The sequence below is a fragment of the Ostrea edulis genome, chromosome 4 (genome assembly GCF_947568905.1).
Source record: "Ostrea edulis chromosome 4, xbOstEdul1.1, whole genome shotgun sequence".
NCBI classification, from domain to species: Eukaryota; Metazoa; Mollusca; class Bivalvia; order Ostreida; family Ostreidae; genus Ostrea; species Ostrea edulis.
Window position 1 is genome coordinate 20,749,748 of NC_079167.1, and position 21,943 is coordinate 20,771,690.

The 21,943-nt window shown below is 35.1% G+C and overlaps 1 protein-coding gene across 11 annotated transcripts in view; it reads left to right on the plus strand.

Moving 5' to 3' along the window:
- Nucleotides 1–21,081, plus strand: part of LOC125668481 (protein N-terminal asparagine amidohydrolase-like) — a 29,252-nt gene extending 8,171 nt beyond the window's left edge. For 7 of the 11 annotated variants that reach the window (XM_056162194.1, XM_056162197.1, XM_056162202.1 and 4 more), the window contains 11 exons: nt 103–235; nt 629–808; nt 2,126–2,228; nt 3,684–3,749; nt 4,629–4,737; nt 8,877–8,950; nt 9,214–9,267; nt 9,646–9,699; nt 9,992–10,092; nt 12,207–12,320; nt 20,539–21,081. In XM_056162194.1, coding sequence (XP_056018169.1) covers nt 725–808; nt 2,126–2,228; nt 3,684–3,749; nt 4,629–4,737; nt 8,877–8,950; nt 9,214–9,267; nt 9,646–9,699; nt 9,992–10,092; nt 12,207–12,320; nt 20,539–20,706 — 927 coding nt within the window. In that variant the 5' untranslated portion in view covers nt 103–235; nt 629–724 and the 3' untranslated portion in view covers nt 20,707–21,081. Of the gene's footprint in view, nt 1–102; nt 236–538; nt 809–2,125; nt 2,229–3,683; nt 3,750–4,628; nt 4,738–8,876; nt 8,951–9,213; nt 9,268–9,645; nt 9,700–9,991; nt 10,093–12,206; nt 12,321–20,538 lie in introns of all 11 variants that reach the window. The other 4 variants (XM_056162198.1, XM_056162199.1, XM_056162204.1 and 1 more) reach the window with 2 other exon arrangements.
- The last annotated feature ends 862 nt before the right edge of the window (nt 21,082–21,943 follow it).

The following is a 21,943-nucleotide window of genomic DNA, read 5'->3' on the forward strand; positions in this document are numbered from 1 at the left end:
GTCTTATCGTGTATTTTGTTATACAATGTCAATACTGGATCTGCACTCCAGCCGATTGATTGTGACTGTGTGTGTAAAACCGTATACCCTGCAATATTACAGATAGGGGGAGCTGTTACAGATAGGGGAACCTGGGGCTTTTTTAATTGATCAGAAAACACGACCAGAGGAGCCCTGTCTACCTGTGTAACTGTTTGGCAGTCTGTCAAGTGAAAACGTATTGTCACCAGCAATTGTAAGTGTTTAACTTCTGTATAGTTCTGACTTGCAGTAAATTTCTCTCTTTGAGCGTGAAAGCAGCCTAAATGAAAATATTTGTACATAGTATTGTATTGATCTGCTTCATAAAAATTGACTAATAGGTTTTATTGAACATTTCTATTCATGACTTTTCCCCTTTAATTCTGTGCTAAATCATACAAGCTCAGATGTCTGCATTTGTTATGCTCTAATGTTTTCAATTCTAATGTTAATCTTCTCCATTTCTGCATCTTAAATTTCTGTTTATCAGAACCATTTCCTTGTTTGTGCATTATAGGGTAAATTTAAAGAAAAGCTTTGAAAACCGATGAACCATTCATGCACAGATTATTGTGAATTAAGATACCCAAATTAATACCATTATTAGGCTGTGGACATTTAAAACATCGACCACAGATAAACGTAAAGGAACGGAAGGATTTACTGGCAGTTTACAGTGACTTATTCCATTCTCTTGACAGCCATGCCTTTAATGGTAGAAGGTAAACACATGGGGGTACCCCCGAAGTCCGTGGAGGAATTCCTGGAACGGTACCCTCACTACAAGGTACTGTGATTTATCTCTTGTCTTGTGTGGTGCGGTATGTTTTGTGGTCAGTTTCATGCCCAGACCATTCTCTTCTAATTTTGCTTAGAATCATGGGATGCTTATCATTTGAAGACAATACCTATGATTGTTGTTTGTTTTCAATTTTTGAAGATCTCTTTGAAAATACAAGCTCATTTCTATAAAGTACTGTTTTGGAAGTATGCTACTCTTATGGTCAGGGTAAAATGGGGATGAAAATTACTATGTACTTAAAAAGCCTTCAGGGATTTGCAGAACTTTCTACAAGTGAGCAATTATTCAGAGGTTTAAGTTTACTTTGAAGTGTTTACCAATACTCTCTGCTAACAGGTACACAATACACACATACAGAACCGTTATTTACCAACAGTATGATTGTGTTTTGATTGATCTATTTAACTATTAAGGTTACTGTGATAAAAGGCGATATGAAAAATTCTCTCAGATCTGTTTCCCATGAATTATAGAGGACCTATCATTGTTGTTGTTCACATCTATTTACGCAAAGTCTGATAATTTTGGTCTCTGGGTGACCTTGAATTAATGCCGTTAATGGGCTATTCCTTGTCGGTTGATGTGAGGGAGGTGTCATTGTTTGAATCCCTATCTGTAGATTATTGAGCATACAATGGCAGTCATTGGTGCCCCTGATCCCAATCATGCTGCCATTGATCAAAACTATGATTTTCTACAATAGCATTAACTGGGAGAAGTTTTGTTGGTAGGTATGATAAGTTTTTATCACCTGAATGTCAATGGTGAGATCTGTCAACACATTCACATTAAAATACCCATCTAAAGTGCTCATTAAAGACTTCCAGTTTTGGGAATTTTTAAGATTCGAAACACACAATGACCTGATGGGAATATTTGTCATTTTGAATCAACTTCTTTCCTCAGCCATGGGCAACATGTACATAGTCATTCTTCTGTGTTTTATTCACTGACTTCAGACCCATAGATATATTACAGCTTCCTTTATTCTATGAGCAATTGGCTTTCAATTGCAATGTGTAGATATTTATTGAGTTTTCTATTTTAATGTTTGCGGATCCTCTTTTGATTCCGTCTCTGATAGCATTAAAGGATTCTGAACAAATGTGAAATAGAGAGTGTAGGTAATGCATCACAAGCCTGTCAGTTTTATTATTTTAGTCCTCTTATACAGCTGTTCACAAAATTTATTCACATGATACATGCTTTGTTATGCATGCAGAAATGATCCTCTAAATTGTTGGTCAGAACAAAATGTGAGTCAAATCAAACTCTCATGCCAGTGTTCTTGACTTTTTACAGGAAACATCAAAGAATCTCTTGGAACAGAAATGCCGATCTATCGTTCCAATTGGCCTGCTGTATGTTGGACAGAGAGAGATGGCAGCCACCACCCCAGACGACGGTAAGCCATCACCCCCATCCCCAACAATGGTAAGCCCCCCTCCCAAGAATGGTTATAGCTACCCCCATCCATCCCTGATAATGGTGAGCCCCCACCCCCCACACCCAAATGGTAAGCCACCCTCCAAGAATGGTAAGCCCCCCCCCCCCCCCCCCCAAGAATGGTAAGCCACTAACCCTCTGCAATGGTAAGTCAACCCCAGTTGAAAGTAAGCTATCACCTTAGACAAAGGAAAGTCACCAACCAAAACAAACTGTAAGCTTCCACTCCAGACAATGGTATGCCACTACTCTAGTCGATGGTACGCCACCACTAGTAGATGGTATACCACCACTCTAGTCGATGGTATGCCACCACTCTAGTCGATGGTACGCCACCACTAGTAGATGGTATACCACCACTCTAGTCGATGGTATGCCACCACTCTAGTCGATGGTACGCCACCACTCTAGACCAGGATACGCCACCACTTTAGACGATGGTAATGTCCTCTTCATGGTATCCCAGCATTGCACAGAATCTGTGCCTAGACATTCTTCTGTGTTTAATATTCACAACATTCACAAGTGTTCCATAGATCTGATCAAATATTTACTCTGTTTACACTTACGTCATAGTCAGGTTGTAAGTGTACAATGGCAATGTTGATCTCAAGTATTATATGGTTATTGTTTTACGGTTTAGCTTTGACTTTAACTACAAATCTCCTAAAAGGATGAAGAACATGTCATAAATGCTTATCTCATTAGAAACACTCTCTTCTGTAAATGTGTAGTACTCTATACACCTGTAAATGTGTAGTACTCTATACACCTGTAGTACTCTATACACCTGTAGATATGTAGTACTCTATACACCTGTAGTACTCTATACACCTGTAGATGTGTAGTACTCTATACACCTGTAGTACTCTATACACCTGTAGATGTGTAGTACTCTATACACCTGTAGATGTGTAGTACTCTATACACCTGTAGATATGTAGTACTCTATACACCTGTAGTACTCTATACACCTGTAGATGTGTAGTACTCTATACACCTGTAGATGTGTAGTACTCTATACACCTGTAGATGTGTAGTACTCTATACACCTGTAGATGTGTAGTACTCTATACACCTGTAGATGTGTAGTACTCTATACACCTGTAGTACTCTATACACCTGTAGTACTCTATACAACTGTACCTGTAGTACTCTATACACCTGTAGTACTCTATACACCTGTAGATATGTAGTACTCTATACACCTGTAGATGTGTAGTACTCTATACACCTGTAGATGTGTAGTACTCTATACACCTGTAGATGTGTAGTACTCTATACACCTGTAGATGTGTAGTACTCTATACACCTGTAGTACTCTATACACCTGTAGTACTCTATACACCTGTAGTATTCTATATACCTGTAGATGTGTAGTACTTTATACACCTGTTCTTAATTTCTTTTCCAGAGAGAATACAGATGGTCGGAACGGAGGATGCCACCACATGTCACATTGCCATTCTGAGACACACAGGTATTAAGCACATCAACATTCTCAAACACAGGTATTAATCACATCAACATTCTCAAACACAGGTATTAATCACATCAACATTCTCAAACACAGGTATTAATCACATCAACATTCTCAAACACAGGTATTAATCACATCAACATTCTCAAACACAGGTATTAGTGACATCAACATTCTCAAACACAGGTATTAGTGACATCAACATTCTCAAACACAGGTATTAATCACTTCAACATTCTCAAACACAGGTATTAGTGACATCAACATTCTCAAACACAGGTATTAGTGACACAAGCTTCGTGAATGAATACACCATATCAACTCATTGGATAAACAAAATATCAAAACACGCAATATAGATATCCTCTATTTATTAGTTACAATCTAGAAATTATTACATATATTGAGTGGGATAAACAAAGTGCCTACTCTGACTTCTACATTTACAGATCAATAATTTTTTTGATGTGAGATTTACTATTATATTACTGATGTCAGATTTATGTTAAATACTGATGTCAGATTTATGTTCAATACTGATGTCAGATTTATGTTCAATACTGATGTCAGATTTATGTTCAATACTAATATGTTATTTTATTGATATCAGGTTTATGTTGATTTATTGATATCAGATTTATGTTGATTTATTGATATCAGATTTATGTTGATTTATTGATATCAGGTTCATGTTGATTTATTGATATCAGGTTTATGTTAAATACTGATATCAGATTTGTGTGATTTATTTTGATATGAGATGTACATGTTAAGTTATTGATATCAGATTTATGTTGAATTATTGATATCAGATTTATGTTACTGATATCAGAGTTATGTTAATCACTGATACCAGATTTATATTGATTTATGATTCAGGGTCTGGGGCAGTGTGCATGTGTCACTTTGATTCCTGTGGAATTGAAACTGGGTGTAAAAAGATGTTGGGACTTGTTAAAGATTTATCCAAAGACAAATTACCTGGCAGGTTAGTGTTACTGAAATATCTAATCTAATACATTTTACCTGGCAGGTTAGGGTTAGTGAAATAGGTATCTAATATATTTTACCTGGCAGGTTAGGGTTAGTGAAATGGGTATCTAATACATTTTACCTGAGAGGTTAGGGTTAATTTAAGAATTATCTTAAAGACAATTTACCTGGTACGTGAGTATTGGTGACAAAATTATCCAAAATCAAATTACCAGGTAGGTTAGTGATAGTGAAATAATATCATAATTATCCAAACACAAATTATCTCTCAGGTTAGTAAAAAATAAATCACCTAGCACCCATTAGCGCAGGTTAGTGTTACTGGAAGAATTATCCAAAAAGGTTATACTGAAGTGATTTGGTGAACTATGTATTCAAAGACAAAACCAGTGTTTTTAATGAAAGAATTATCAAAAATCAATTTAAGGTGGGTCCTTAGTCCTGGATTTTTGGGGTTTAGGTAGCATTTTTTTGTTTGGAATCAATAGATTAACATTCAGAGTAATGAGGAAAGGCAAATTAGTTAAGGATTTCCAGATTTATTTTCATTACAGACACTACTGAAGTAATGTACCCCTATGTAGATTTTTATGAAATTCATTGGAAACAGTTATCTGTTGTTATTTTAAAATAAAAACAACAACAAAAATTTTAAATTGCATTTATCTATCAGGAAACATGTCAATAACTAAAACACATGTCATTTTCAATATGTTCATCAAGGTTTAGTATAATAAGTGCAAAATTATTGAATTAGCCTTATTCTCCAAAATGTTAAAAAACAAACAAATATGGACACAATTTCCTTATAGCATGGTTTACATATAATTTTTTCTGTTTATATTAGTAGATGTACATCTGTTATAGTTATTTATGAAAAAAATCCATACCTTTCCTTAATAATTTCAAATCTATAGCTTCCAGAGTATGTATACCCCCATAAAAACCCTAAGTCTGGCACCATACAACTGAGCTATTCAAAACCACTCATGGATTAAAATTTTATGTAATTTCATGAAAAGACACAGATAATAATTCCTTATCACTTTGGTAAAATGTTTGTGAAAAATATAGGAAATCTATTGCATAATGGACTTGATAAATAATTTAATGAAAACAGAGTTATTGTCCTTGGATTCAATATTTTGAAACGCATCATTGACTATTCAAATATAACTAAGACTTTTGAAATATTTTATGGCTAACAAGATTTTTTACAATAACTATTGAAAAAGACTCCAACAAAATTTATGTTCCAGTCATTAAATTATTGACTTTGCACAATCTTATGACGTCACAGGAGTGTGGAACTACGTTAATTTTGCGTATGTTTAAAAAGACAAGTCAATAGGCTGATTAGTGTTGGATGATAGAATATTTCAAAAACAAATGATCAGGCTTGTTAATGTTAGTACCAGAATTATCCTAAGTTATCAGGCTTATTAATGTTAGTAACAGAATTATCCTAAGTTATCAGGCTTGTTAATGTTAGTACCAGAATTATCCTAAGTTATCAGCCTTGTTAATGTTAGTAACAGAATTATCCTAAGTTATCAGGCTTGTTAATGATAGTAACAGAATTCTAAGTTACCAGGCTTGTTAATGTTAGTAAGAGAATTATCCTAAGTTATCAGGCTTGTTATTGTTAGTAACAAAATTATCCTAAGTTACAAGACATATTAATGTTAGTAACAGAATTATTCTATTTTATCAGGCTTGTTAATGTTAGTAACAGAATTATCCTAAGTTATCAGGCTTGTTAATGTTAGTAACAGAATTCTAAGTTACCAGGCTTGTTAATATTAGTAACAGAATTATCCTAAGTTATCAGGCTTGTTAATGTTAGTATAACAGAATTATCCTAAGTTATCAGGCTTGTTAATGTTAGTAACAGAATTCTAAGTTACCAGGCTTGTTAATGTTAGTAACAGAATTCTAAGTTACCAGGCTTGTTAATGTTAGTAACAGAATTATTCTAATTTATCAGGCTTGTTAATGTTAGTAACAGAATTATTCTATTTTATCAGGCTTGTTAATGTTAGTAACAGAATTATTCTATTTTATCAGGCTTGTTAATGTTAGTAACAGAATTATCCTAAGTTATCAGGCTTGTTAATGTTAGTATAACAGAATTATCCTAAGTTATCAGGCTTGTTAATGTTAGTAACAGAATTCTAAGTTACCAGGCTTGTTAATGTTAGTAACAGAATTCTAAGTTATCAGGCTTGTTAATGTTAGTAACAGAATTATTCTAATTTATCAGGCTTGTTAATGTTAGTAACAGAATTATTCTATTTTATCAGGCTTGTTAATGTTAGTAACAGAATTCTAAGTTACCAGGCTTGTTAATATTAGTAACATAATTATTCTATTTTATCAGGCTTGTTAATGTTAGTAACAGAATTATCCTAAGTTATCAGGCTTGTTAATGTTAGTAACAGAATTCTAAGTTATCAGGCTTGTTAATGTTAGTAACAGAATTATTCTAATTTATCAGGCTTGTTAATGTTAGTAACAGAATTATTCTATTTTATCAGGCTTGTTAATGTTAGTAACAGAATTCTAAGTTACCAGGCTTGTTAATATTAGTAACATAATTATTCTATTTTATCAGGCTTGTTAATGTTAGTAACAGAATTATCCTAAGTTATCAGGCTTGTTAATGTTAGTAACAGAATTATTCTAATTTATCAGGCTTGTTAATGTTAGTAACAGAATTATTCTATTTTATCAGGCTTGTTAATGTTAGTAACAGAATTCTAAGTTACCAGGCTTGTTAATATTAGTAACATAATTATTCTATTTTATCAGGCTTGTTAATGTTAGTAACAGAATTATTCTATTTTATCAGGCTTGTTAATGTTAGTAACAGAATTATTTTTGAACAAGTTGTCTACTTTGCCTTGAAACCTTTATGAAATTCAAACCCAGTTAGAGTTTCAGACAACTTAGTAAGATTAATGAAACATGTTATATTGTGTAATTCAAGTACATGTAGTTGGAATACTGAACACCATGACTCTGCTTGTGCTTTATGTTTGCCATTTTCCCCAAGTCAAAATCTTGATCTTAAATCCTCTTCTCAGCTCTTATCAAGGTAACCACTTTAGCACTATTTGTATGCTTGTATCTCTAGTCTTGAATTATCCATAGAAATTTTAATATTCTAATTTATTCACACAGAATAACAAGAGGGATATATGCTTTTCACAAAATACAATTGTATACACATATATATTACGAAAGTTTAAAGCATTATTAAAACCACTACGTGCACGGTGTACACAAATATGGGCAATATTTAACTTGAATTATAATACGATACCTGTGACACAGAACGCAGATTTACAAAGAGACAAACTTTAACATCTAGCACTACAGGGTTGTTTATGAATTTGCTTTAATATTTACAGTGATGAGAGGTAAGATATACAAGAGTTGCTTCCCTTTAGAAGTGGCTAGGGAAATAATAAATGTGGTGGCATATCTTTTCCTGTACAGAAAAATAAAGTTCACGTCTGTCTGACTTTCACTCATCTCTCGCTTAGTGAAATGGTAGAACTTCTAGCATGTTTCTATGTAGTAAAATAAGATCATCATTGTATATCATGATAATGCCCGGACTGTTCGAGTCACAGATTTAGTCGGTATAAGTACATTACTACATATCTCCTCAGGATTTAGTTTGAGGGTGTGCGGTCTATCTGATAATAACATTGATTTCTCACCTCTACATTTCATTTAATCATTACTCTCTGATAAAGTGTGTTTATTTTGATCATCAATCCTGTGTGTATATTTTTATATAAACTTGCAATTATCGATAGAAATGTTTTGCTTGTGAAGGATTATAAACCTCATATCGTCATGCAAATTTTTTATAAAAACTTCATTTTGTTGTGGAGTTGCAAGTTGCAAGATAGCTGCAATATTTTCCAGATTAGTTTTCAGAAAACTGAGAACTTAAAATTGACTTGAGATTTTATTGCTGTGCATAGATGTGTAAAAAGAGCTAGAAAAAAAATCTCAAATTCTGACAGAATTTCTTGATAGTCTCCCTGCACCACCATGTTTTATATTGCATCATCTGCATCTGCAGTAAATTTAAAGAATTATATTTTATGTCTTTCTCAGGATAGAGCTCCATTTGGCCGGGGGTTTCCGAGATGATAAGCGGATGTCAGAAGAGCTGTCAATCAAACTTTTAAGTGAGTAACACCACAACATCTGCAAACATCATGTAAAAATGGAGGGAAAATAAAGGCTAGCCCTAATAATTTTAAATTCATTTTGATCATATGGTGTTTGGCATGAGAGAGTTATCTACCTTAGAATTCTCATCACTTTTGAGTTTCAGTTTATCATTGTCTTTTAAATGAAATGAAATGCTGTAAGTTTTATAGGTGTTGAAATAATTTTCATTTTGTAATGTCATAAATGATAACATTTCCCTTTTTTCTTTTCTTACCAGCGACATTTAACAATTTACCGGAGGAGATCCACTTACAGACTGCGTGCATTACAGGTGAGGGCTACAAGGCTACTCCTACACCTGTCTCTAGTCTTTTAAAATTAAAACTTTAAATTTAAACTTCAGTTTGAATTATGCACTTCTCCAATAATACAGGCTAATGGTATCATACATTAGAAGTACATTTATAATATTCATGTATTATTATTTATAATTTTAATATTAAAATCAGACAGAATGTGTTTGTACAGAATTGTTGTTGAATGGTAAGAATGAAATGTATACTTAATAGGAGGGTACCTAAGGCATTCCCTGCATCACTCAATCATGATATTTCTGTAGTGAAAATATGCTATTTCTTTTTAAGTATTCTTGATTGCTGGACATTAAAATCTTTTGTTCATGGATGTTGTATGTATATTTTATTTGTAGATATAAATAATATGAAGAAGGGCACGACCAACTTTCCAGTGATTTACGGTCTAGGTAGGTGTTCACTTACTAAATTATAATACATCTATTACATTGTGATTTATAATACATGTATTACATTGTGATTTATTATACATGTATTACATTGTGATTTATTATACATGTATTACATTGTGATTAACGGTCTAGGTAGTTCAATGTTCACTTACTAAATTGAAGAGTGCAAGTGATTTTATTTAACAATCAGATCTAGCGTAATGAACATTAAGGTCATTAGTAAAAGGGAATGCGCTTGTATGTTACATTGTGATTTATGATACATGTGTTACATTGTGATTGGATTTAGTGATACACCTCAACAGTGGAGAAATCCAGAGGGCGACATTTCTAGACCGAGGTCCAGATCAACCAATCAGATCAGCCCGTCATTTCACGGGGAGTGAAGAGGTTAGATATCATGATATAGCAGAATTTAGCAGCAAAATAAATATTTGAACTTTTAATTAGGCATGTCAATCTTACTCGGATAGCCTAGTTGAATACTCGGAGGTTTTAGTCGAGTGATTGTCGAGTACTTGGTTAAAAAAATAAACAATGAACTAACAGGGTACAAGTGTACTTAAGTCTCACCTCAGCTGACATGGATAGCCAGGTTCACAGGATGAAAGGCTGCTGATAACGACTGTTTATCTAGATAGTCAATTAGAAATTTGTTCAGTTGAATTAAAGACATCGTATTAATTGCACATAGCTAGAACAATGTGATGCATTATTATGACAGACAAGCTTGGGTTTATTTATATTCAAGTAGACTAGGATGAAAAGTACATCAACTTGCAGTATAAGACAGAAATTCATTTTAATCTATTATTTGTGTACATGTATATGAAATTTTATTTTATTTCATTATATTTTTCATGAGTTATAATATAGGACATGCTTTTTCCTGAAAAATTTTTAGAGGGTGCGCCGTGCATTTTTTACAAGGAAATTAACCCAACTTTGAGAGTGTGTGTTAATTTACACAAGGGTGCGTTATACACTAGACCCATAATTAATCTATCATATAGGGCATAGTTCCAACTGGATCCCTGACAAAGAATTCGATAAATGGTAATTTTATGTTGATAATGAAATGTTGTATAAGCAACAATTAAAATGCACTTGGGCATAAAAAGAATATTTATAAGGTCTTTCCAATTCTGTATGTACACAATTTACAATATACAGTGTGTTTGTTGTCCCTGTGCAGCATGCAAGTTCAATTTCACATCACAAGATCTTCTTAAGCATGTCCAAACAGTGGATTTTGGAGACATGTTTACAGACCAACATCCAAACTCAAATGATTTATCAAAACTGCTTTGACTTTACCCTTGCATGATTTTTACCCACAAAAATGCAGAAGCATTTAGAATTTATGAACATTACTTTTAAAAAAAGTTATTTTTAACGAGTACTTGACCATGAAATATTTAGTCAATGATCGGTATGACCGAGCAATATTCGAGTACTCGACTACTCGTTGAGATCCCTTCCCTTTTAATCCAAGATTTCAGTTCATCCTGGCTTGTTTTCTTTGTATGAATTTCAAATGGAATGCTTGAAAGAAGTTCAATGTGGTCATAGTGGTGGTGGGGCTACAAAATTCACAGATCAAAAGGATTTCTGCACAAATTAATCACCTCCTCCTTCTCAAATGTTTTTGTAATGAAATATAGCTTTATACAGGCAAAACGAAATGTAGAAAATCTAAGCAAAATCATTGATCAGTGCATCAGCCTAAAAGAGCACAGAATTCCCAGTATACATGGTATGGCCAGTTTACAGCACATATTGTATGGCCAGTTTACATCACATTGTATGCCCAGTTTACAGCACCTATTGTATGTCCAGTTTACAGCACCTATTGTATGCCCAGTTTACAGCACATTGTATGCCCAGTTTACAGCACCTATTGTATGTCCAGTTTACAGTACACATTGTATGTCCAGTTTACAGCACCTATTGTATGCCCAGTTTACAGCATATATTGTAATGCCAAGTTTACAGCATGTATTCTATGCCCAGTTTACAGTACACATCATATGCCCAGTTTACAGTACACCTGTTGTATGCCCAGTATAAAGCCCAGTTTACAGCACACATTGTATGCCCAGTATAATGCACATATTGTATGTCCAGTTTACAGCACATATTGTATGTCCAGTATAATGCCCAGTCTACAACACATATTGTATGCCCAGTTTACAGCATGTATTGTATGCCCAGTTTACAGCACATATTGAATGCCCAGTTTACAGCACGTATTGTATGACCAGTTTACAGCACACATTGTATGCCAAGTATATTGCCCAGTTTATAGCACATGTTGTATGCCCAGTTTACAGCACATGTTGTATGCCAAATTTACAGTACATATTGTATGCCCAGTATAATGCCCAGTTTACAGTGCATGTTGTATGCGAAATATTCAACACGTATTCATTTCCATGACAGACAAACACTTGTATATATTGTCAATTTCTTCAAAGAGATTTATAAACAAAATTCTTCTTCAGATAATCAACATTTATGACCACAAGAAGGGAATGCTTTCCATTGGTCCATTTAACTACAGTACTATGGACGAAATAGATCTTCTGTGTCGACTGCCAGATCAGTTCATACGAGAGGTTTGTGTCTACCATCTTTTAGATTTTTCTCTAGAGAGAAAAAAGACTTTTGTTTCACCAAGTTCAAATTCTGTACAGAGAATTCATATTTGAGTGGAAGAGAAAATTTAAGAATTTCACTCCATGTGAAAAACTAGTCATTGAGGATAGCCAGTACTTAGCAAATTTCTGATATACATTTTGTAGTTCATAAAATTCTATTAGAGTCATGACGCAAGCTGAATTTAAGTTTAATTATCACATTCAGGGGTGTGATTAAGAGTATGGTGGAGTTTTGTATCTTAACAGTTAATGTCCGCTAATTTCTCAAATCACCATTCCAAACATTGCAACATCTCAATATGATGCGCTGCTCTAATTTCTCAAAGTGTAGTGATTTTAAACCAAGATGGCTTAGTGTTTGCATCCATGAGGAATCATGACCCGTAGCTGGTTAGCAGTAATGAAATGCTGACATAGTGTTTAGTAGTAATGGATTACTGACATAGTGTTTAGTAGTAATGAAATACTGACATAGTGTTTAGCAGTCATGAAATACTGACATAGTATTTAGTAGTAATGAAATGCTGACATAGTGTTTAGTAGTAATGAAATACTGACATGGAGCATAAGAATGTATAATACAAGAAAGAAAATTATATTAGATGAAAAAATGGAAGATATGCACAATAATAATTTGAAATTCAGAGCATGAAAATTTACCTTAATTTAGTGAAAAATTATTCAAAACTTTCAGCTTTAGTCAAAAGCCACAGGGGAAAAAAGTAAATACCCCTGTGGGACTCACAGTCATGACCTAGCGATTGGTAGCCATGTGTCTTAAATGACTGACCTAATCAAGTATGTAACAATTTAAACAACAAATATCATATGATTGATTCTCATTTATACATTTCTTTTTCAAAGGGAAGTCAGCTGTTACAATTTTGCTACGAATGCAAAATCATTTGGGAAAGTTTTATATGATTTGGGTTCTTTTACTATTCATATGTTTTGTTTTGTTTTCAAATTAGGACAAAGTTTGTAACTAATGACTGCTCTGATAGAATGTCAATGTCCTCTGGTATGAAAAATTTGTGACTATGAAATAATATTGGCACAGAAATAAGACACCTCAGTTTTACAAGTCTCAGTTTACATGTATATTCCATAGTTTTTGCATGGAAAATTTGTCTAATGAATATGAAATGAATCTTCTAAATAAAGAATAAAAAGGTTATGTTGTAAACATTTTGCATTTTTAGCTCAAATGAGCTATTTTGATCGCCTGTTGTCCATCTGTCTGTCCTTAAACATTTTACATTTTTTACTTCTTCTCCAGAACCATTGGGTCCATTTCAACCAAACTTGACAAAAAATATCCTTGGGTGAAGGGCTTTCAAATTTCTTCGAATGAAAGGCCATGTCCCCTTCAAAGGGGAGATAATCTCTAAAATGCAAAAATAGTGTGGGGTCATTTGAAAATCATCTTCTCAAGAACCACTGGGCCAGAAGAGTTGAAATTTACATGAAAGCTGCCTGTTATAGTACAGATTCATCTTTTTTAAAATCATGGCCCCCAAGTGTAGGTTGGGGCCACAATAGGTGATCAAAGTTTTACATACAAATATATAGGGAAAATCTTGAAAAATCTTCTCAAGAACCACTGGGCCAGAAAAGTACAAATTTACATGAAAGCTTCCTGACATAGTGCAGATTTAAGTTTGTTAAAATGATGGCCTGGGGGGGGGGGGGGGGGGGGGGGGGAGTAGGATGGGGCCACAATAGGGGATCAAAGTTTTACATACAAATATATAGGGAAAATCTTGAAAAATCTTCTCAAGAACCACTGGGCCAGAAAAGTACAAATTTACATGAAAGCTTCCTGACATAGTGCAGATTTAAGTTTGTTAAAATGATGGCCTGGGGGGGGGGGGGGGGGGGGGGGGGGGTAGGATGGGGCCACAATAGGGGATCAAAGTTTTACATACAAATATATAGGGAAAATCATAAAAATTATCCTGAAGAATCACTGGGCCAGAGAAGTTTACATTCACATGAAAGCTTCCTGACATACAGCTGTAGTGCAGGTTCACGTTTGTTAAAATCATGTGGAAACCCACCCACCCCCACCCCCAACACCCCCCCCCCCCCCCCCCCATGAGAAGGGTGGGGCCACAATAGGGGACCAAAGTTTTACATACAATTATATAGGGAAAATCTTCTCAAGAATCACTGGACCAGAAAAGTTTACATTTACATGAAAGCTTCCTAAGATAGTGCAGATTCAAGTTTGTTAAAATCATGACCTCCAGGGGTAGAGTGGGGCCACAATAGAGGATCAAAGTTTTACATACAATTATATTGGGGGAAATCTAATAAAATCTTCTCAAAAACCATTAGACCAGAGAAGTTTGCATTTACATGAAAGCTTCCTGCCATAGTGTAAATTCAAATTTGTAAAAATCATGGGCTCCGGGAGTAGGATGGGCCACAATAGGGATCAAAGTTTTACATGTGAATATAGAGGGGAAGTCTTTGAATATGGGCCAGGTGAGCGATGTGGCCCATGGACCTCTTGTTCCACATATCATCAATTGCTATTCTCAAAAACAAAAAAAAATAGAAAGTGTTACTAGTATATGCAAGGTGACTGATTTTCTTCACACTCTGATAAAACTTCATTCAAAAGCAGTAGATTGCTATTTAATGCTTTCTTGTCATTGTTGGATGTTAAAATTATGATGATTTTTAACAAATTTGAACATCCAGGGTAATTTTTAGTAGTGATATTCAGGTCCTAGTCTTATATATATGTTACCATAGTAACTATTAAATACTATTCAGCTTAATAATGGCAATTCCACTTTTAAGTTTTTCCATGAAATTGAATATTTTATCTATGGATGGATAATTGTCAACAAATTATTCAGTTTCATGGAAAAATTGGAGTGGAATTGTAAATTTTACAGTACTATTAAACCATTAAAGATATTCAATAGGGCCCTGCACTTGCTGATTTCCAAATTGAAGGAAATTTTAAGAACAGTTACAATAGGTTTGGGGGGGGGGGGACCATGGACGAGATATTGTAGGGGAGGAGACACATCATTAGGCTGTTTAGCAGAAGTTCAGAGAAGGGGGGGGGGGGGGTAGAATAGCTATACAGCATGATTATAAAGAAACTGTTGATGAAAGAAAACCATTTCTTTTTCATGGCGAGATATATACTTGCGGAAAAAAGAAACTGTGCATTATTTAAATTAATATATGAAAAAATAATAAAAAAAATAACAATGAACAAATTTTTTTTTTTGTAATACTGTTAAGAAATGTATTTGTTGCAACATTTCATAATCCATTAATGTTAACGTCGAATAACGTCAATTTCAGCACACTCGAAAGTCACTGGTATTCGAACTTGAATTAACAAAGTTAATAACGCGTGCGACCACCATTTGCATTCACGCATGCTTGACAACGGCGCCTCATTGATGCCACTAAAGAGTTGAGAAATGCTTGAGGGATGTTGTTCCAGATGTTGGTTAAAGCCTGGCCTAAATCAGCCAATGTCGCTGGCTGATTTGGTAAACAGCGTAGACGTCGTTCCATTTCATCCCAGACGTGCTCGTTCGGCTATAAATCGGGGGAAACAGCTGGCCAAGACAAGACATCGACATTCTGTTGAACAAAAAAGTCCCTGACTACACGTACAACATGTGGCCTTGCGTTGTCTTGCTGCAGTGATGTGATTTTGCTGTCTCTGTATGAAGGGTATCACATGGCGCTGAATAATTTCGTCTCGATAGCGTACGCCGGTGAGATTTCCATTGACAATTTGTAGAGGAGTCCTTCCACGTGCTGTTATTCCACCCCACACTATAACGTTACCTCCACCGAATTGTCGACGTTCCACAACACAAGCGTCCTGGTACCGCTCCAATATGCGACGATACGCTTTACAACGGCCGTCACTGCTATCCAAATGAAATCTGGATTCATCAGTGAACAGAATATTGTCCAGTCCTGTATTCTGAATGGCAGATGTCGTCTGCACCACGCTAGTCTAGCGATACGATGACGTTGAAGCAGTATTGGGCGCACCGCTAGATGTCTTGGTCTGATGTTGTGCTCGCGCAGACGATTACGCACAGTTCTTGGACTGATTGGTCAAAGTCCAGGAATGCTACGAGCAGTCAAACTTGCTGTCTGGAAATGATTTCTCAGGTGCACAAGTCTAATGTGGTTGTCCTGTCGACGCGACGTCACACGAGGACGCCCAGAACATGGTCGATCCCGAGTGTTACCAGATTGTTGGAAACGTCTCCATAATGACTGGATGGTGTTCCAATGAACTCCAAAGTGTCTTGCTACGATATTTTGTGCCATTCCAGCTTGAAGCACCCCAACAGCACGATTACGTTGGTTTTCGTTGAGTCGTGGCATGACAGAAGGGTACATTTTGTCAAAACTAAAGTGCTTTCCTTAACGAATAGTGTCCAAACAAACCTTTTACACTTCTTATTCCAAACAGTATTGGCCAGTAAAACTCGTGTGCATACGAACACTTCAATAAACAACATGTGTTCACTAACCATGAAAAAGTCCATGCATCTGAGTCGGGTACTATCCGATATTGTTCAAAAGCATCACCTTTAGATTTTATAAATATAAACAATAAATATAGAAAAATTATACTAAATTTTATAATGCACAGTTTCTTTTTTCCGCTAGTATACTTCAATTTGATTGCAATTTTTTTTTTAAATTCAAGATTAGGTTCATATCTTCTAGTACATGTATTGCATGTGATATGGATTGCCAATATTGTACAACATGCACCGTACCAAGAAAAATCAGAAAGAAAAGCGTGTACTGGCTACAATACCATAATCCGTACACATATTCAGATCCACTGTAAAAAGTTACTTAAAAATGACACATTGCCAGCTTTAAACCGGAAATATGCCATTGTGGTAAAATTAAAATCGAGATATTTCCAGCTGGTTAGCTCAGTGGATTTCTAGATCGCGAGTTCGAGTCTCATGGGGATTTTAAATCGTGTCTTATTGACTTTACACTTAAATTGTAACTATTTGCTACATCAGGTAAAATTGTCTAAACACCTGAACTTTATTACACATTTTCTGTAGGTTTTATCCATAACAATTTTGATTGGTATTTTATTACCCCCTTAAAAATGTTTCTTAGTCCAAGGCCCACTCTCCCCCAAAATGTATTTGTAATCATTTAAACTTTTTAGATATACACAGACAGACAGGCTATATGTCCACTTTGTTTGCAAAGCCATAAGTACGAGTTCTGTCTGCAATGCAGCGAAAGTTAAGCAGAGATTAGTTTGAAAGCACACAAACGTCAAAACATGCTGGATTCTTCACAGAAGACCACCAGCCGGGAATTGTAGTAAACTTTCAGCAAAACACTTACACTGTAATGAAAACGAATTATGTCAATGGAGGAGTGTCAGAAATAGAGAGCAGGTCTCCTTCTCTGAGCTCCACCAGAAATCACACAGAAATTAGCCATGCACCTCGCAAAAGATGTTTTAAGAACAAACAATAACATTCAGGGACCGCACATCTCCGCTGATAGCACCCCCCCCCCCCCTCCTGAAAAATTCCTGGATCCACACCTAGAATTTTCTCTAGATTCTAATTTTAAGTAAGAACAAGATACATACACACACAGTGTAATCCTGCTGAAGAACTCTTCCGTTTGTAACTTGGGAGGACACTGCGAAACAAAGCATTCAGATATTTTGTTGACAACTTGTGATGTTTAGAACATTTCTTACCCGATTCCTAAATTATACATATGCGGTCAAATTTGGAGAAAGAGAGAGACAGAGATAATTTTTTTCAAAATTGTTTTTAACATTCCTTAAAGTACGTGTAAAAATTACCTATACTATTATAAGAAATGAATTATATGAGGGATAATTTCATTGAACGACTTCTGACAAAATGTTCACTACACGGAGTAGTCAATATCCGGGTGGTTTTTAGCTCTTCTGAGCCGAAGGCTCAAAGAGCTAATGCTATGGTCATTGTGCGGTGTGCGTAAACTTTTTAGAAAAAGGGCTATAACTCAAGAACCCTTTGGCCAATTTTTTTCAAATTTGTTACAGGGTATCATTGGCCCAAGGGCTTTCATACATACTAAATAGAGGGATGTGACCCTTTAACAAGGGGAGATAATCAGGAAAATACAAACAAAAGTAGTGGTTGCTAAAAAATCTTCTTCTCAAGAACCACTGGGCAGATTATCACCAAACTTACACATAAGGATGAGGATATGTTGTAGATTAAAAATTGTTCAAGGCATTACCCTGGGGCAAAGGGCGTGGTCTCAAGGTCACTTCAAAGTTGACCTAAATTTATATTTCCTTAAATCTTTGATATTTTAGTCATTATAAGGACTAGGATCATCAAATTTTGACAGTTGGTGCATCTTAGGACCTTGTGTCAAGTTGTCTCAAAAGTAGGTCACGGTGACCTACTTTTGGAATTTTGCAGGTATTTATTTTAAAATTAATTTTGATGCATATCTTGGACACTTTGAAGCCTATGATCATCAAAACTTGTCAGTTGGTGGATCATGTGACCTTGAAATGCGTCAACTAAAAATAGGTCACCGTGACCTATTTTCTGAATTTTATGGCTTATCATTTATAGATATATTTAAGTTGTTATTTCAAATACCGAGAGGTTTAGAATCATCAAATCTTGTAAGTTGATGAATCTTGAGGCCTTGAAACATATTTATAAAAAAGTAGGTCACAGTGACCTGCTTTTTGAATTTTGCAGATATTCAAATTTCACATTTTCAATTTTAGATGCATATTTTGGGCACTGTAAAACCTAGGATCATCAAACTTTGTCAGTTGATGCGTCTTCAGTCTTCGGTTTGTGTCGACCAAAAAGTAGGTCACCGTGACCTACTTTTGGTATTTGACAGCTAAGTTACTATATTTCAGTCACTAATTGACCTACAATCATCAAACTTTGACAGTTGATGCATCTTGAGTCTACGGAGTGTGTCGACCAAAAAGTAGGTCACCTTGACCTACTTTTGGAATTTGACGGCTATATTTATATATTTCAGATACTATTTGACCTACAGTCATCAAATTTTGTCAGTTGATGGGTCTTGCATGTTCGAAGGGTTTCGACCAAAAAGTAGGTCACCTTGACCTACTTTTGGAATTGGACGGCTATATTTATATATTTCAGATACTATTTGACCTACAGTCATCAAACTTTGTCAGTTGTTGGGTCTTGCATGTTCGAAGGGTTTTGACCAAAAAGTAGGTCAACTTGACCTACTTTTGGAATTGGACGGCTATATTTATATATTTCAGATACTATTTGACCTACAGTCATCAAACTTTGTCAGTTGTTGGGTCTTGCATGTTCAAAGGGTGTTGACGAAAAAGTAGGTCACCTTGACCTACTTTTGGAATTGGACGGCTATATTTATATATTTCAGATACTATTTGACCTACAGTCATCAAACTTTGTCAGTTGATGTTTCTTGCATGTTCGGAATTCGCTGACCAAAAAGTAGGTCACCATGACCTACGATTGGAATTTGACAGCTATATTTCAATATTCAGATACTAATTGGCTTAAAATCATCAAACTTTGTCAGTTGATATTTCTTGGGTTCTCAAAATGTGTAAACCAAAAAGTAGGTCACATTGACCTACTTTTTTTGAATTCTTAGGATTTAACTAAAGATTTAGAATACTAAGAGGCTAAGAATAGAAATGGTGGGGTTGTACAATTTATCAGAAGAGCGATTCTAGGCCCTTGGGCCTCTTGGTTTTTTTTTTACACCATTTGTCTTATGAATTTGTCTTATGCGCTTTTAAAGTCATACTCAACGTTTCTGACTTTTTCTTTAAAATTATTTTTTATCTCCTCGATATAAAGAGTTCTTTTTCATTAAAGTAGAAATATCACCATACTTTGTATATCGGCCAGGGTAGCCGAGTGGTTAGATCACATAACTAGTAAGCTTTCGATCTCCGATTGATCCAAATATTTTTCTCCTCATCTTTGCTACAATAACTTATCAAAATAGACCTGGTAGTATTCCCCATTATTTTTCTACAAAGCATGGTGCAAGTGAGTTGTACAAGAAAAGTCACGAAAATTACACATATTACTGAGAAACATCGCGTATGTCCCTAACAACATTTCTATGATATTTTCAGCACCTGTCCACGTCACCAGAGCAGGAGCCTGCGCACTTTGAAGATGCTGTTCGGGCAGCCTTGGTCCAGATCAGGGACCATCCGGAACCCCTCAGAACAGTGTTCAAAGATGGCCAACCGCGACAGTACAAAATTGAATCCAATGGCTCATGGACGCGGTGTAACTGATATCTATCAAGGATGACCTGTAGAGCAGAATGATGCAGCTATTAGAACAACACAAATAATTAAAAGAATTAGAATATACTTTGCATTAAACTTTTAAGTGGAGAAGTTCAAAGATTTAAACTCTTAATGGACTGTGATATGTGATAATGTACATAGAATGTGTTATTTATTAGCTTGTCTCAGTGCTATATACATCCCTCTTTGTTAATTTATTGATAATCACCGTTCACGTGTGGTATCGGTGTAGTTAATGCCTCGTTTGCTCAGGAGCTTCTAGGTGAACTGATCTGAACTAGCCGTTTGTAGTCAAACAGAAGTAGATTTGTTACCTTATCATTCCATGTATTTTTGATATTAAAGCTTTAAAAATCAGAAGATGGTTCTTACAAGTAATTGTATTGGCGACCAAGACCGTTAATGATGTTTGCATAGATCTCTTGAAACATGTTGAATCGACTGGGAAGTGTTGTGAACGCCTTTCCCCCTGCATTGTAAAACTGTATACTGTATCCATGGTTAGGAAGAATCTTGGGGTGTTTATCGGACATTAAAAACCATCAGTGCTATCTTGGTGGGAAATAATGTTTATCATCCAATTATTTTTTCTTTAATAGTAAACTGAATGTTTTACATCAGATAACGGAGAACTATTTTTGTCGGCCAAGTGCTCTGATTAGAAACCGTTATGACAAGGTGATGCCATTCCGTCCTCCGGTAGACCCACCCCCCCCCCCCCCCCCCATTTCAATTTATTTTTTGAATGTTCTGAATTATGGATGAACGTATAAGGAGTGGGTGTGATTGAAGAAACTTTGGACCTTATAAGATAATATATTTCCCTCCTCAAGATGCTTTTCTTTTAGCAATTCCTTATATCTGCAATTCGGAAAGACGTTTGTGATAATAAATATATATTTCATACACACATACATGTTTATTTAGTTAGTAATAAATATATCAAAAAGAAAAGATTTGTTTGTAGATGTATATCAAGCACGTGATATTCGATAGCATGCCTGGCGACGGGGAATTTCCGGTCGAGTATATATACATAGGTCTTATTAATATACAAAGGGAGTTCTTGTAAAGTATTGATGGGGTTTAAAAGTATAAATTTCTTTAATGTTCTTCAAAGGTTATGTTGTCTATTATATTTACACGGAATATACTCGGTGATTGCCTTTGCCTGTAATCACCAGAACGCTTGGAGTGTCACATAAACAGCCAGTAAATCTCG